Below are 12,864 nucleotides of genomic sequence, written 5' to 3'. Positions count from 1 at the left end.
AAAATGCCCACTAGAGACATGGGCATGCACATAATATGGTCTATCTATCCCCAACTCTTGGCTTGTAAGGAGCCGTGTCTTGGGCACTGTGTTAGGCCCTGGAGGTGCAGAGAGAAAAAATACAGTTCTACGGTTCTGCTCTAGTGGGCCACACAGTCTGGTTGGGGGCACTCATGTCCTAGGAGTATGGGCTGCTCTGGGAGCCTGGCCAGTGTGGGTGGGAGGTGTCCCTGTTGGAGGAACAAGAGGGTTTTCTAGTAGAGGAAACACACAACAAAGGCATTAAAATGGGATGGTGTGAAAGGGCGCCAAGCTGCTGCCCTTGACAGATTGATAGGCAAATGTTGGCAGGGGATATTGGTGAGAGATGATGGCCACTGACTGAGTTCCATGCTGAGGAGTTTGAATTTTAGCTTCTCATGATAGAGGGTCATGGGCGATTTTTAGGCAGACCAAGCTAGGTTGAGAAAGACGGTCTGTTCAGTTGTCCATCGCCATTCTAAGCTGCCTGAAGATGAGGCACCACACTGCCTGGCTGCCTGGTGGCAGGAAGCCCTAAATGCTGGGGGTTGGAGCAGGACGGAGCCCAGGGGCTCATTAGGATATGGTGGTGGCCCTGGCTTGAACGGGGCTGAATTGAGGCAGTGGTGCAGAGAATAGGAAAGAGCTCATAAGGGGCCCACAAGAATGAGTGATGAGGGAGGTGAGAAAGGCTCATTGATCAAGCTGCAGCCTTGCGGGTAGGAACTCTTCTGAAGCATAGCTCTGAGCCTTGGTCTCAGTGCTGCCAGTAAGGAGCCCTACTTTAGTCCTCCCTGCTCAGCCTCCCTGTTCTCCATGCCTGCCTTCAGCACGCTATGCTCTTGCTGACCCTAGGGTCTTGGAACGTGTTTCCACTAGCCGCGCATCTGTTTTTCTGAGTGATGCCCCAGAGAGTCTTGTCTGCCTGCCCCCAGACCAGGCCCCTGCTGTGTGATAGGCTAGTTCCCCCCATTCTGGATGGTTGTCACCTCACTGGAAGGGGCAGGAGTCTTCTGGGACTTGTGCCCCACACTGTCCCAGGCACAGACTAGGTGCTGGTCAATGCCTGTTGAATGAATGCCCAGTCAGAAGAGGAGAACTAAGACCTGGGTATGACAGTGAGAAAAGAGAGGTGGTTAAAGCCGTGGGGAACATTCCTTGGTGCTTGGAGTACTAAAATCTTTCTATCTGAGCCACCATTGTTCAGAATGACTTTCCTTGGGAAGCCCAGAGGATGGGGGTTTTGGTAGGGAAATAATCCCGTTTTCAGACAGTGAAGGTGGGTGGTGGTTCTCCTAGGGCCTTAGACTCAGCATGGCTTCTAGGATGTTCCATTTAGGTCTAACCACTAGTTTTATGTCTTTGGGAAATGGCTCAAGGCAGGTGGCGAAAGAAATTCTGTGTATATTTACCATAATACCTGATGTTTTTATTCAGTGATGTACCTTTTGCGTTTATATAAGAAAGTGCAATACCTACCTAATGTTTGAATTCATACTTTCAATATTGGTGAACAGAAGGCATGTTCCAGTTTTGATGTATTAGACCCACCTACAATTATTTTTAAGTAGTTTTAATCTTTGTCTCATAGAAGTCAAATTACTTCTTTAAAAATCTTAGTTTTTTTTGTAGTTGGACAAGTGTTTGTTTCTTTTTCCTCTGTTACTGGCAATTTTATAGAGTTTGCTGTTAAAACCCATTTATATTTCTTCCCCGTATTGTAGGTTCATTTTGCTGGCTTGCGACGGCCTCTTCAAGGTCTTTACCCCAGAAGAAGCTGTGAACTTCATCTTGTCCTGCCTCGAGGTAAGAAATTGCACAAGGGAGTGAGCGCCAGTTGTCCAGCTGCACCTTACTGACACCCCAGTCCTCCCCTACATCCCCATTGTTGGGGGGTATCCTTGTGTGCATTTTCAATGTCCGGGAGACTGGTCAGTTTGTCCTGCCTGCCCTGATGGGGACTGAGCAATTCTTCCTTCTGGCGATGCTGTCTCAGGAGAGTGGTGGGGTGCAGGATTCCCCTATTCACCAGCACCCTTTCCTGCCCGGCAGGATGAGAAGATCCAGAGCCGGGAAGGGAAGCCTCCTGTGGATACCCGCTACGAAGCAGCCTGCAATAGGCTGGCCAACAAGGCAGTGCAGCGGGGTTCGGCGGATAACGTCACGGTGATGTTGGTGCGGATAGGGCACTAAGGGCATGGCATGCCGCTGGCTTCAGAGGTTCATGTGTGTGTGTACACATTATGTGTGTTTCGTGTACTCCTGTGGGATTCCCATGGTTGTAAATAAAAGTTTCTCTTTTTTCTAATCTTATCTCATTACATTTGGAGAAACTCGTGACCCTTCAGAAGCTAATTGTGTTTGCTTTTGAATATATTCTGGTCGTCTTGTTAGGACAGGTGGATCCCAACCCCAGGGCTAATGGAGCACTCCAGCTTCTTTCAAATTTCCATACAAAAATAAGGTTACAGAACATTTTATAGCTCGATCCAGGCTGAGCCAGGACAGTAGACTGGTACACAAAGTTATCTACTCTAGAGTGGTGTGCCCCTGACAAGCTCTCCGAAGCAGCACGGTGGTTCAGCTTGTTTCTAATTCCTGTGAGAACAGGCACAGTCTGGCTGAAGGGCTCTGGAGGACTGGCTTTTTACCAGGTCTCCCATCGGGATCCCCTGGGCGTGGAATGTACTTCCCGGATGGAGCAGTCAAGCTCCTGTGGAGTGTGGCCTCTGAGAGCCAACTGCATTGTAAGAATGTGCATTCAGTGAGCTCTGCTGAGCTGAATCCACCTTCCAATAACACCTTACAGTGGTACCCTTCGGTTACAGATGTCCAAAGCGGAAAATGCATGCATGATCAGCCTACCGGGAAGATTAGAAAATACTTTTCAAGCTCTTATTTCTTTTTTTCTTTTTCTTTTTTTTTTAATATATTTTTTATTGATTTTTTACAGAGAGGAAGGGAGAGAGATAGAGAGTTAGAAACATCGATGAGAGAGAAACATCGATCAGCTGCCTCCTGCACATCTCTCACTGGGGATATGCCCGCAACCCAGGTACATGCCCTTGACCGGGATCGAACCCGGGACCCTTCAGTCCGCAGGCCGACGCTCTATCCACTGAGCCAAACCGGTTTCGGCAAAGCTCTTATTTCTGTATAAAACAAGTCATCGGTGTTGCTGTAATTACTTTTTAGGAAAGCAGCTCTAAGGTCGTTTTGGGCAAACGCTTGCCTCGGGATGATGTAAGATTTTAAGAACCTTGCCATTCAGAAAGCTGTTCTGTAATGTTCTCTGGCCCCCGCCCAGCATACACACATGGTCTTATCACCCAGTCGGTTGGTGGGATTGATGTCCTGCTACAAGTACCTCAGGGGAACATTTTGAGCACACCCTTCCCCAGAGAGTTACATGCCAGGCTCCATTGCTGCTGATGAACTGGCATCATTGAAGGAAAGAGCCTCAACATCTCAAATTGGGAAATAAGTTGCTCGATAAATATCCTCCTATAGCAAACTAGGTGTCAACATGTGACTCACATGCCCCTAATTCCCAGCGTGCCATTGTCTCAGAGCTGGAAGAGGCTTGCCACTGTGGCTTCCCTGGCAAGCCCCTTCCCCCACCTTCATAGAGTCCAAGCCGCCTCCCCAGCTGGGGGTCATCCCCCACCTCACCTCAAAGAGGTCATTCCTCCCCATCCTCAGTGGACCTGGCCTAAAACGATTAAGATTTTATATTTTAAGGTCTATACTTTATTTTTGTAACTTTGTATAATCACGTAACAATTCTTAGGTACTTGATCAATTCATAAAGTCAGTTATATAAATTATTTCATCTGGCAATACTAAGTAAATACTCTAATAAATGGCTATAATACTTATGTGGAGAAAATGAAAGAGATCTGTGGCTTTTTCAAGGGTAAAAGATAACTTTCCTAAAATATCTGTGGCTACACTAGCCCTTATCAGAGAGTGTGGGGACACAGGACACCAGGCCAGCTGGCACTTCCTAGTAGGGCGGGTGCAGGTCCTACTGAGAATCGTGCCTGTGCCAGGCCTGGCAAGGGGTACAGGGTTTCATGTTGGGAGCCAGCTGGGAGTGAGATGTTTACTTCTGTGTAGGAGTAGAAGCTTTAGGCTCCTGGGGAAGTCATCCTGAGGCCAGCTAAGAGGTTAAGGTGACAAGAGCCATATCCTGTTGTAGCAGATTTCATGTGAACCCATTGTGTGTATGAATGGGGGTTGGGTAACTTCAGAAGGACCACCTGCTCTGGGACATTCATGCTCCTTAGATCAGTGGTTCTCAACCTGTGGGTCGCACGACCTCTTTGGGGGTCGAACCACCCTTTCACAGGGGTCGCCTAAGACCATTGGAAAACACATATATAATTACATATTGTTTTTGTGATCAATCACTATGCTTTAATTATGTTCAATTTGTAACAATGAAAATACATCCTGCATATCAGATATTTACATTACGATTCATAACAGTAGCAAAATTACAGTTATGAAGTAGCAACAAAAATAGTTTTATGGTTGGGGGTCACCACAACATAAGGAACTGTATTAAAGGGTCGCGGCATCAGGAAGGTTGAGAACCACTGACTTAGATGGAATGTGCTGTAGGCTGACAGCTATGTAGGTGCTATCACTGCTGCAGCAGCACAGGGGACTTGGTGGGAACCAGCCCTCTCAAGACCAGTTCTTTCTCAGTATGGTCCCCATCTCTACCTGTCTGAGCTTGGAGCCTATTTCCGTCTAACTAGAGTGGATGCTTGAAGAGCCCCAGAACCCATGGACCCTGCTAGGCTAGGGTGGGGACCAGGGGCTGCTAGTTTCTGGGAAGCCTCTTTCCAGCCTGGTCAGGTGGGTGGGCGGGGCCTTCAAGGATGTTCTAGCTCTTCCATATGGCTGGTGGGTCCTAGCAGTGAGTCAGCCTCAGAGGGGATGGGAAAGGACTTGGTCTATTAAAAGGTTTACCGCTCCTCTTTGATAAATCATCTGTCTGCAAGTTGAGCGTGTCAGTTAGCTTGTACATGTTAGAAGTGAAAGGAGCTCCAGGAAGCTGGGCCCAGACTCTCTGCCTCCCACCCCATAAGCCCTGTCCAGTGTCTTGTCTGATGTCCAAGGGGCCACAAAGAGAGTCTTGCGTCCTGTGATCAGTACAGACCAGGGGTGGGCAAACTTTTTGACTCGAGGGCCACGATGGGTTCTTAAACTGGACCGGAGGGCCGGAACAAAAGCATGGATGGAGTGTTTGTGTGAACTAATATAAATTCAAAGTAAACATCATTACATAAAAGGGTACGGTCTTTTTTTTTTTTTTAGTTTTATTCATTTCAAACGGGCCGGATCCGGCCCGCGGGCCGTAGTTTGCCCACGGCTGGTACAGACCAAAGGCGTGGTTGGGAGGGAGCCCCAGGTGGAGATGGGCACAGTGGGAAGGCTGCTGCTAAAGCTGGCCCTCCATGCAGCTCACTTACCCTAGGAGGCCCTGCAGCCCTGCACAGACTGCCTTGCCCCTCTACACAGGGCACCCCAGCAGGCAGACCGGGCGTTCCTCTGCCGGCACTCTCAACACTTAAGAAAGATGGAAAGGGCGGGACTTGGCCACAGTGAAGAAGCTGAGGTTTTATTTATTTTTTAAATATATTTTTATTGATTTCAGAGAGGAAGAGAGAGAAAGAAATATTAGTGATGAGAAAGAATAATTGATTGGCTGGCTCCTGCATGCCCCACACTGGGAATCGAGCCTGCACCTGGGCATGTGCCCAGACCAGGAATGAAACCGTGACCTCCTGGTTCATAGGTTGATACCCAACCACTAAACCATGCAGGCCGGTGGAACTGAGATTTTAGACAAGCCAGTAGGCCAGCAGCGGGGGTCCCAGGCCTGGGTGCGCTGAACTCTGGTGAAGCGTGATCTTAAAGTCCTTTCTGGTTCTGGGACAGCAGGTTTGCTTGTCACCTCCCCAGGCTGCCTGGAGTGGCCATCTCTGAGCTGAACTGCAGGGGCCACTGTGTGCAGTTGAATGGGCTCTCTCCTGCATGTGGCCTCTGTCACTCCAACACTGCCCAAGGATTGTTGGGATCCAGCTCGATACTGCTCAGATGCCAAGGAGGAGAGCGCTGAACTGGGAGCCGTCTTGCACAGTGACGAGGGAGCCGCTAGCGTTGTCCAGGAAGACGGAGGTATACTGCCCTAGCTGTGAGACGGGCAGCGTCAGCCTGGGCACTGGCACACACCCTCAAAACAGCACCTCTGCCCGTTCTAGTGCTTTCTCTCCAGCTCCATTGGCCCCTGCGCTTATGGGCTCCTGCAGTTCGCATTTGTGAGAGTGAACCTCTGCTCAGGGCCAGCAGGGGGTCAAGAGTCCAACATGCTTCTGTGCTGCATATGGAGCCTGTAAGGCTCTAACCTGGGGTGTGAGGGTGGCCCCGTCCCACAGGCCTGGTCTCTGACCTGCGGGGCAGGGCTACCTTGGGACTGATCAGTACTCTGGCGTGGCTGCTCCAGATGTGGTCCACACACCAGCAGGATCCCATCCCCTGGGAACTCCCAAAACTGCAGACTCCGGGGACCCACCCCTCCTGCATTTTAGGACTCCAGGTACACCGTGAGCCATTTGACTCCCCCATGTGTTTGGTGCCTGTGACCAGACCAGACCACTACATGCCTTTCAGCAGCTGGGCCTGCAGTCCTGACTGCTGCGTGAGCTCGGCGAGTTATCTAACCGTGCTGTGCTCTGCTCCCTGTTTGTGAATGGGAATAATGGCAGTGCCCCCCTCAGAGCGCCGTGACAGTGAAATGGGCACTCAGAATGCGGCCTGCATAGTGCTATTTAAATGTGAGCTGCTGTTCACATCCACACTGACAGTTTTTCTTTTTTAGTGAAGCTCACCTTTGCATCAATTCCTTGAGTACTTGCCCAAATCCCCAGTGCTAGAAAGAGATTTGTGTAGGAAATAACTACATGTGCTGCTTCCTGCAGTGGCAATGGGCTCAGATGTCATGAGGGAGGTCAGCCTGGGCTCTGGAGCTGACCCCTGTTCTACCAGTAGGAGCACCAGCCCTCAGTGTGGGACTTGGGAGGTCTCAACAGCTCTCCCAAGCCTGGAGTTGGGGTGCTGCACCCAGAGCCCCTTAGTGCCCACCAGCACCCCTCCCTGCCAGGTCACCCCATGGCCACAACCAGGTGGTACCCCCCATGCCCAAGCCTGCCCCTGCACCTGCAGATACAGAACACCGTTCACGGAGATGGTGAAGAGCTCACCGCTGCTCTGCAGACCTATGACAGCCTCCAGGGAGCTGCGGCCAAAGCAGAAAGAGGGTCACAGGGCCTCCACCCCAGACCCCACCCGCGTCCCTCACAACTGACAAGACCCAGCAAGGTGCCAAGGGGACAGCTGTCTCGGGTCTCCGGGTGGAGGCACTGTCTGAACTGGGCTCCCAAAGGAGGCCAGTCTCCCCAGGGCCAGCTGTGCTGCAGGTTCGGGAAAGGCAAGCCTGGCCGAAGCTGGGGGCAGCTCTGAGGAACCCCACTGCACTGGCTGCTGCAGCTTAGGTGGGAGGGGCCGCAGAAAGCCGTGTCAGGCCTGTGTGGAGGGCTTTCAAAACCAGAATCAGAACTTTTGAACTTCACTTATTCCTTTCTTCAACAGCTATTGCCAGCATCTGCTTGGGTCTGGATCTGTTCTGGGTGGGGGGACAGAGGGAGGAACCCCTGCCCTCAGTGACCCGGTGCAGTTGGAAGGTGGGCATGGTCATGCGCAGTGAAGGAAGTTTACAGGAGCTGGTGGGAGAATTAATGGGGAAGGGTCGCGCAGAGTGGTCTGGAAATGGCTGAGGTGGTGGGGGTGTGCCCAGGAAGCCCAGTTAGCTCCTGCTGCTGGGATGGGAGCGTTGGGGTCACCCAGGTTAGGGTGGCAGTGAGGATGGAGGAAAGGGTCCAGGTCCAGTGCCCCAACTGCACTCCCCACCCCCACCCGCACACCCACTCACGTGTGGTTCTGGCACTGGGACTCGATGCAGATGAGCAGGCGCAGGCGGTCCCGAGGGCGCTGCTGCTCTGGCTTCCTCTGCTGAGGGAGGGCTTAGGGGAGGGAGGGAGTAGTCACGGTGGGTGGAGTCGATCCCCCCCCCCCCAGCACAACCCCCCCCCAATCCCACACACACTCTGACGCTAGGTCTTACCCACTTACCCACGTGCAGCGTGGCCGCAAGAGCATAGAAGCCCCCTACTGGCGCTGTGTACTGGCCGCTGGTCAGGTTCAGGCCCAGGCCGCGATAGAAGGCGCCCTCAGATTTGGGCTGTGGAGCGCAGACAGGGTCACCTGGGCCCACCCCACACCCTCTCCTGGGCCCCTCCAGGCTAGGACTCACCAGGTAGTAGCCACCAAGTTCATGCAGCGTCCGCCTCTCCACCGACACTTTCTGGCGCAGGCGGCAGTGGAAGGCATCCCCCACCAGCGGTGGGCTCATGGCCAGGGCCTCTGTCAGCGAGGACACCCTGTCCCTGTCCCCTGCTGCCTCCTCTGGGGCAAGGCCCAGCTCCAAGCGCTCTCGCAGTGGCACCAATTCTGGCAGAGCAAGTGGTGGCTGAACCCAGCCCGCCCTCCTTTCCATGTCCCCCACCCTCAAACCCCTCACAGAGTCTCGGCCTGCTTGGCAGGCAGAAACTGCCTCCTGACCCTGCTGCTGCTCCTGTTTCCCTTCACACTTCGGCCACCGGGAAGTTTAGGGCAGAGTCACACCCAGTGCCCGTGTTCTCTGCCTCACCTCCCTATCCTACCCACATTGCCCCCTTCGTAGCGGTGTTTTTTCTGTTTATGCTTTTATTGTATCAGCGAACACAATCATATCAACCAGCCCTGGTCAACTTTGGAAGGAAGCTGGGTATACATAAATAATCATTGTAACTATACTGGAAATAATATGTAGGTTCTTCAGCCTCTGAAACGGTATCTAATGGGCCACTACACTGAATTAAAGTGGGGGAAGGGCTCTGTCACTAGGTTCTTCATAACAAAATTAATCTAGTAAATAATGTGAGCTACCCATTAGCAGTGACCACAGTGCAGGGACATCCCCCAGTCCCACAGCTCAGCTCAGCTCTGCTGTCTCCCTCTAAGCCTTCCATCTCAGTGCCCAGCCTGGGTCAGATGGTGACCTGGCGATGCTAGCCCTGTGCTGCCCCTGGTCCTCCCTGCCCCTCCAGGCAGCCTCCCAAGGGGCTCTCTCTGTGTCGGCAGCTGAGATCTGTCAGGGGAAGGGGCAGAGGTGATCGAGGGGAAGAAGTTGGGGTTTGCAGTCAGGGCCTGTGTTGACTGGGGTGAGCCTTAAATCTCCCTTGTGTCACTGGGGGAATCAGAGGAGCACTGTGAAAGTTTAAAGAGCCCTGACCCCCTCCCTGACACTCCTCACTTGAGGGGTATGGGTTCAGATCTGGCCTTTCCTGGACTCACCTGATTTCCCAGGTTGGGTGTGGGTGCTGGTCCCCAAGCACCTACTGAGCACCGAGTGGTTACGTCTGCCTTCCTCTGCAGTGTCCTTACCACACTCCCACCCCCAACTCCTGACCCTGAGCCTGGCACAGTGCAGGGGCCGGATTGGGCGCTGCAGATCCTGAGGACTAGCCTGTCTTGGCTCCTGTGGGAGACCTTCCCCAGCCCCACTCACACCCGGGGGTATATCCCCACATGGTGTGCATCTACTACCTTCTAGCAGCCGTCGGAACTCCTTCACCAGCTCTGATGAGTTGACGGGCCTTGAGTCATTCAGGAGGACAAAGGTTCGGGGACATGGCTGGAAGGGAAACTTGGCAGTGAAGACATCTGAATGGACAGGCGGGAACGATGGGCACCTGCTTGACAAGCTCCTGCCTCTAACAGGCAGGCAAAAGGGGCTCCCACTGGCCTCAGACTGCGGAGAAGGCAATGAGGTTCCATGCTTTGAAAGCTGCCCTCCCAGGCCAGCGCAGGTCTCCTATAGCAGGATGTGGAAGGAGGAGAGCTGATGGGGCTGCCTGGCATTCCAGAGGTGCAGGGTAAATGGTAGGAACAGGCCCCAGAGCCACCTGAGCCTCCGGCTTGACACTTTCTGTGCTCTCTGACCCCAGGCCCAAGGTGAGAGTCTGCTTGGTGAAGTGCTCAGGGCGTGCCAGTGGGGGCCGGCGAGGGGTGTGGTGGGCTGGGGGTTCACGGAGGGCCCACAATTGGAGGCTCCTCGCACACACATCCTGGCTGGCCTTGCTCACCTCCAACTTCCTGCCTTTGCCTCTGTTCTTCCTGGCCTTAGCGTTCTCCATGTTGTGCCTGAGGAAGGCTTTCCAGGTCTCCCAGGGGTCCTGGCTGGGTGTTCTCTCGGTGGTGGACTCCTAGAAAGCATCAGGTTGGTTCCCACCCCCTGTTCCTCGCAGCGGGTGTCCACCGAGCAGACTGGACAGGACACTTTTCAGGAGGTCATGTACAGGACTGGCCTTCAGTGGTGCCCTTGAAGCACAGCCCCTGGGGAGGACCATGGGGAATGGGCTGCCCCATGATCTGGGCGTTGTGGGAGAGGAAGACAGGTGCAGAGCTCTGTAGCAGGTGGCAATCCCGCCCCGTTGCACCACCAGGCCTCTTCCAGCTCCCTCCATAGGAGAGCTACCAGAAGGCTCAGACCACTGACACCCACAGGTGTCAGGAAGAGGCGACTGATTACCCAGGTCTCCAGCTATCAGCCGGCCTCCCATCCCACCCGCATTTTCTGAAGTTCCACGGAAGCCAATTTCAGCCCTCAGTCCGGGGGTCTGGGTGGCCCAGCACTGAGATGGCAGGATTTTAAGGCCTGTGCATGGGGTGTGACACTGCCCATCCTCCTCAGGACTTCCAGGACATTTGACCCAAGCAAGGACAGTGACCGGTCCAGAAATATCCATTCCCCTGCACACTGCATTCTGACCAATCATGGCAGACAGGAAAGTTGCCAGCAGGTACCTTCCAGGGAGAGGTCTGTAGCCCTTTGGGCAGCGGGCCTCAGATGATTTGGGCTCCAGGCAAGGCTGCCAGCTAGGAGAGAAACTGGCCCCAGAGGGCTTAGATGAGGTCATGGGCACCGACTCCAGGGCCAATGGAAGGACCTAGGGTTTTAGAGCTGGTCAGGTCCTTTCATCAGAGACAGAGCTGGTGGTCTCCCAGACCTGGGCTTTCTTCAGCAACCACTGTGCTGTGGTGAGGATGTGGGGGCTTCTGTGGGAGGAGCCTCCAAGGGTCCGGGGCCTTGTCTCTCTCTCCAGCTTTCCCATGTCTCACTGGGTGGTGGGCCCTGTGAGGTGCCAACCTGCTGGCTGCTCACCGAAAACAAGGACCTGTGATGCCACTCACAGCCTCACACTGCCCTCAGTAGAAACACATGGCAGGATTCCACGAGGGCTGCACGAGCATGCGAGCTGGCCCTCACAGCTGGCCCCGTGTCCTGTCCAGTTTGGTGTGGGGAGAGCAGAAACAGGTGGAGCCATGTTGGTCGGGAGACGTGGGAGATGGGCCTGTGGTGTGAGTGGGTGTCCAGCAGCTGCCTTGGCTGACCAAGGTCTCCAGCCTCAGGGACTCTCAGAAAGGAGCTGGGGAGTCTCTGGTGCAACCTTGACTCCCAAATAGGGTCCAAGGCCAGAACCCTGCCTGGAAGCACCCGGGCTCCCCATCTGCTTCCTGGCAGTGTAGCCCCAACATTTGGTGGCCCTGCCCCTCAGGGGTGTGGTTGAGTGTCTGGGAGGGGTCTGCCTTCAATCCATGGGAAGTAGCTGAGGTGGAGAGACTGGATTTCAGGGAGGCCCTCCCAGGGAGCCAGAAGGGCTGGCTGCCTCCACAGGTAGGGGTGTCCTTGGCCTTGGTGGTCCAAGTGTGATGCTGAGAGCAGATGCTCAGGCCTGAGGCCCCACTGCTACTCTCTCCTTTGCAGGGCGCATGAGCATCTTGATAATGCAGGGACTCGACCACCTTCCTGTCTGAAAGGCCCCACCACACCGAGGGCTCTCCCAACACCCTCCTACCCACCTTCCCCATCCTGATTCCCCTCGGCCCAGCTGGGAAGGAAGGAGCAGGGCGGAGCTAGGGGGACTCCTGCACATCCAGAAGTCACCCTCACTGGGTTCTGCAGCCCTCACACCTCCTTCCCCCAGACCTGCGAAATGTAGTTGTTTTCACGGGGAATTTCACCAAATAGATTGCGGGAGGGAGTCAGTAATTTGCTTAAGTTTCTTTCGAACCCCATGAACATCAAGTTACTTCCACGTATTTCCCAACTACCTTCTGACCCCAAATAAACGGCATATTCCACTGGCCTAATAGAATGTTGCTTTAATGCCAAAGAAAACTACCCAAAAGCCAGGGTCAAGGCCGGGTTTTAAAATACCCGGCTGTGCAGAGGGGCGTCGAGACCCCTTCTGTCTCCCTGGAACACCCCACATTAGCAAGGACACCGGAAGCCAGGCAGGTCCCGGCAGCTAGCGCCCTCCTCCCTTGGTGTGTCCCGGACCTCAGGGCGGTGCGGGCTCCGGGTGGGGAAACTGAGGCTCGGGGGTCTGAGTCTTACCGGCAGGCCGGTGGTGGCACGCCTCATGCGGTGATCCGCGGTATCGGCGGGCAGCTCCGGGCGGTCGCGGTTCCCTGGGGGCGCACCGGCATCCCAGCCATCCCCGGACCCGAGGTCGGCGGCGGCGGCGGCGGCGACCAGCAGGCCGGCGCGGAAGAGCAGGAGGCGGGCTCCGGCGGCGGCCATGAAGGCGGTGCGCACCTCTGGAATGAATCGCTCTCAGGCTCCGCGCCTTATAACACGCTTGTAGCTTGAAACCCCCGCCTCACCCC

The 12,864-nt window shown here is 54.3% G+C and overlaps 2 protein-coding genes across 11 annotated transcripts in view; one reads left to right on the top strand and one right to left on the bottom strand.

The window, feature by feature from the left end:
- The window catches only part of ILKAP (ILK associated serine/threonine phosphatase), a 31,680-nt gene extending 29,351 nt beyond the window's left edge, over window positions 1–2,329 (top strand). For all 8 annotated transcript variants that reach the window (XM_081095849.1, XM_081095848.1, XM_081095852.1 and 5 more), the window contains 2 exons: window positions 1,746–1,827; window positions 2,074–2,329. In XM_081095849.1, the coding sequence (XP_080951975.1) occupies window positions 1,746–1,827; window positions 2,074–2,214 (223 nt within the window). In that variant the 3' untranslated portion in view covers window positions 2,215–2,329. The remainder of the gene's footprint in view (window positions 1–1,745; window positions 1,828–2,073) is intronic.
- A 3,337-nt stretch (window positions 2,330–5,666) lies between these two features.
- On the bottom strand, window positions 5,667–12,864 carry ERFE (erythroferrone). Of its 3 annotated transcripts, none has more exons than XR_013996238.1 (8): window positions 12,593–12,796; window positions 10,278–10,397; window positions 9,739–9,826; window positions 8,405–8,601; window positions 8,224–8,332; window positions 8,024–8,114; window positions 7,252–7,814; window positions 5,667–6,227 (listed from the first exon to the last, which is right to left on the bottom strand). XR_013996238.1 is itself a non-coding variant. In XM_081095858.1 (8 exons), the coding sequence occupies exons 1-8, from the start codon at window positions 12,776–12,778 to the stop codon at window positions 6,129–6,131; spliced, it is 969 nt and encodes a 322-aa protein (XP_080951984.1). In that variant the 5' UTR covers window positions 12,779–12,864; the 3' UTR covers window positions 5,667–6,128. The 3 variants fall into 3 exon arrangements, 2 of the variants coding, with proteins under 2 accessions (XP_080951984.1, XP_080951983.1); XM_081095858.1 differs by having other exon boundaries at window positions 7,252–7,330; window positions 12,593–12,864; XM_081095857.1 differs by having other exon boundaries at window positions 7,252–7,330; window positions 8,224–8,601; window positions 12,593–12,793.

Source organism: Myotis nattereri, assembly GCF_964212035.1.
Source record: "Myotis nattereri genome assembly, chromosome: 7".
Classification (NCBI taxonomy): Eukaryota; Metazoa; Chordata; class Mammalia; order Chiroptera; family Vespertilionidae; genus Myotis; species Myotis nattereri.
This window is presented reverse-complemented; position numbering and strand designations above follow the sequence as displayed.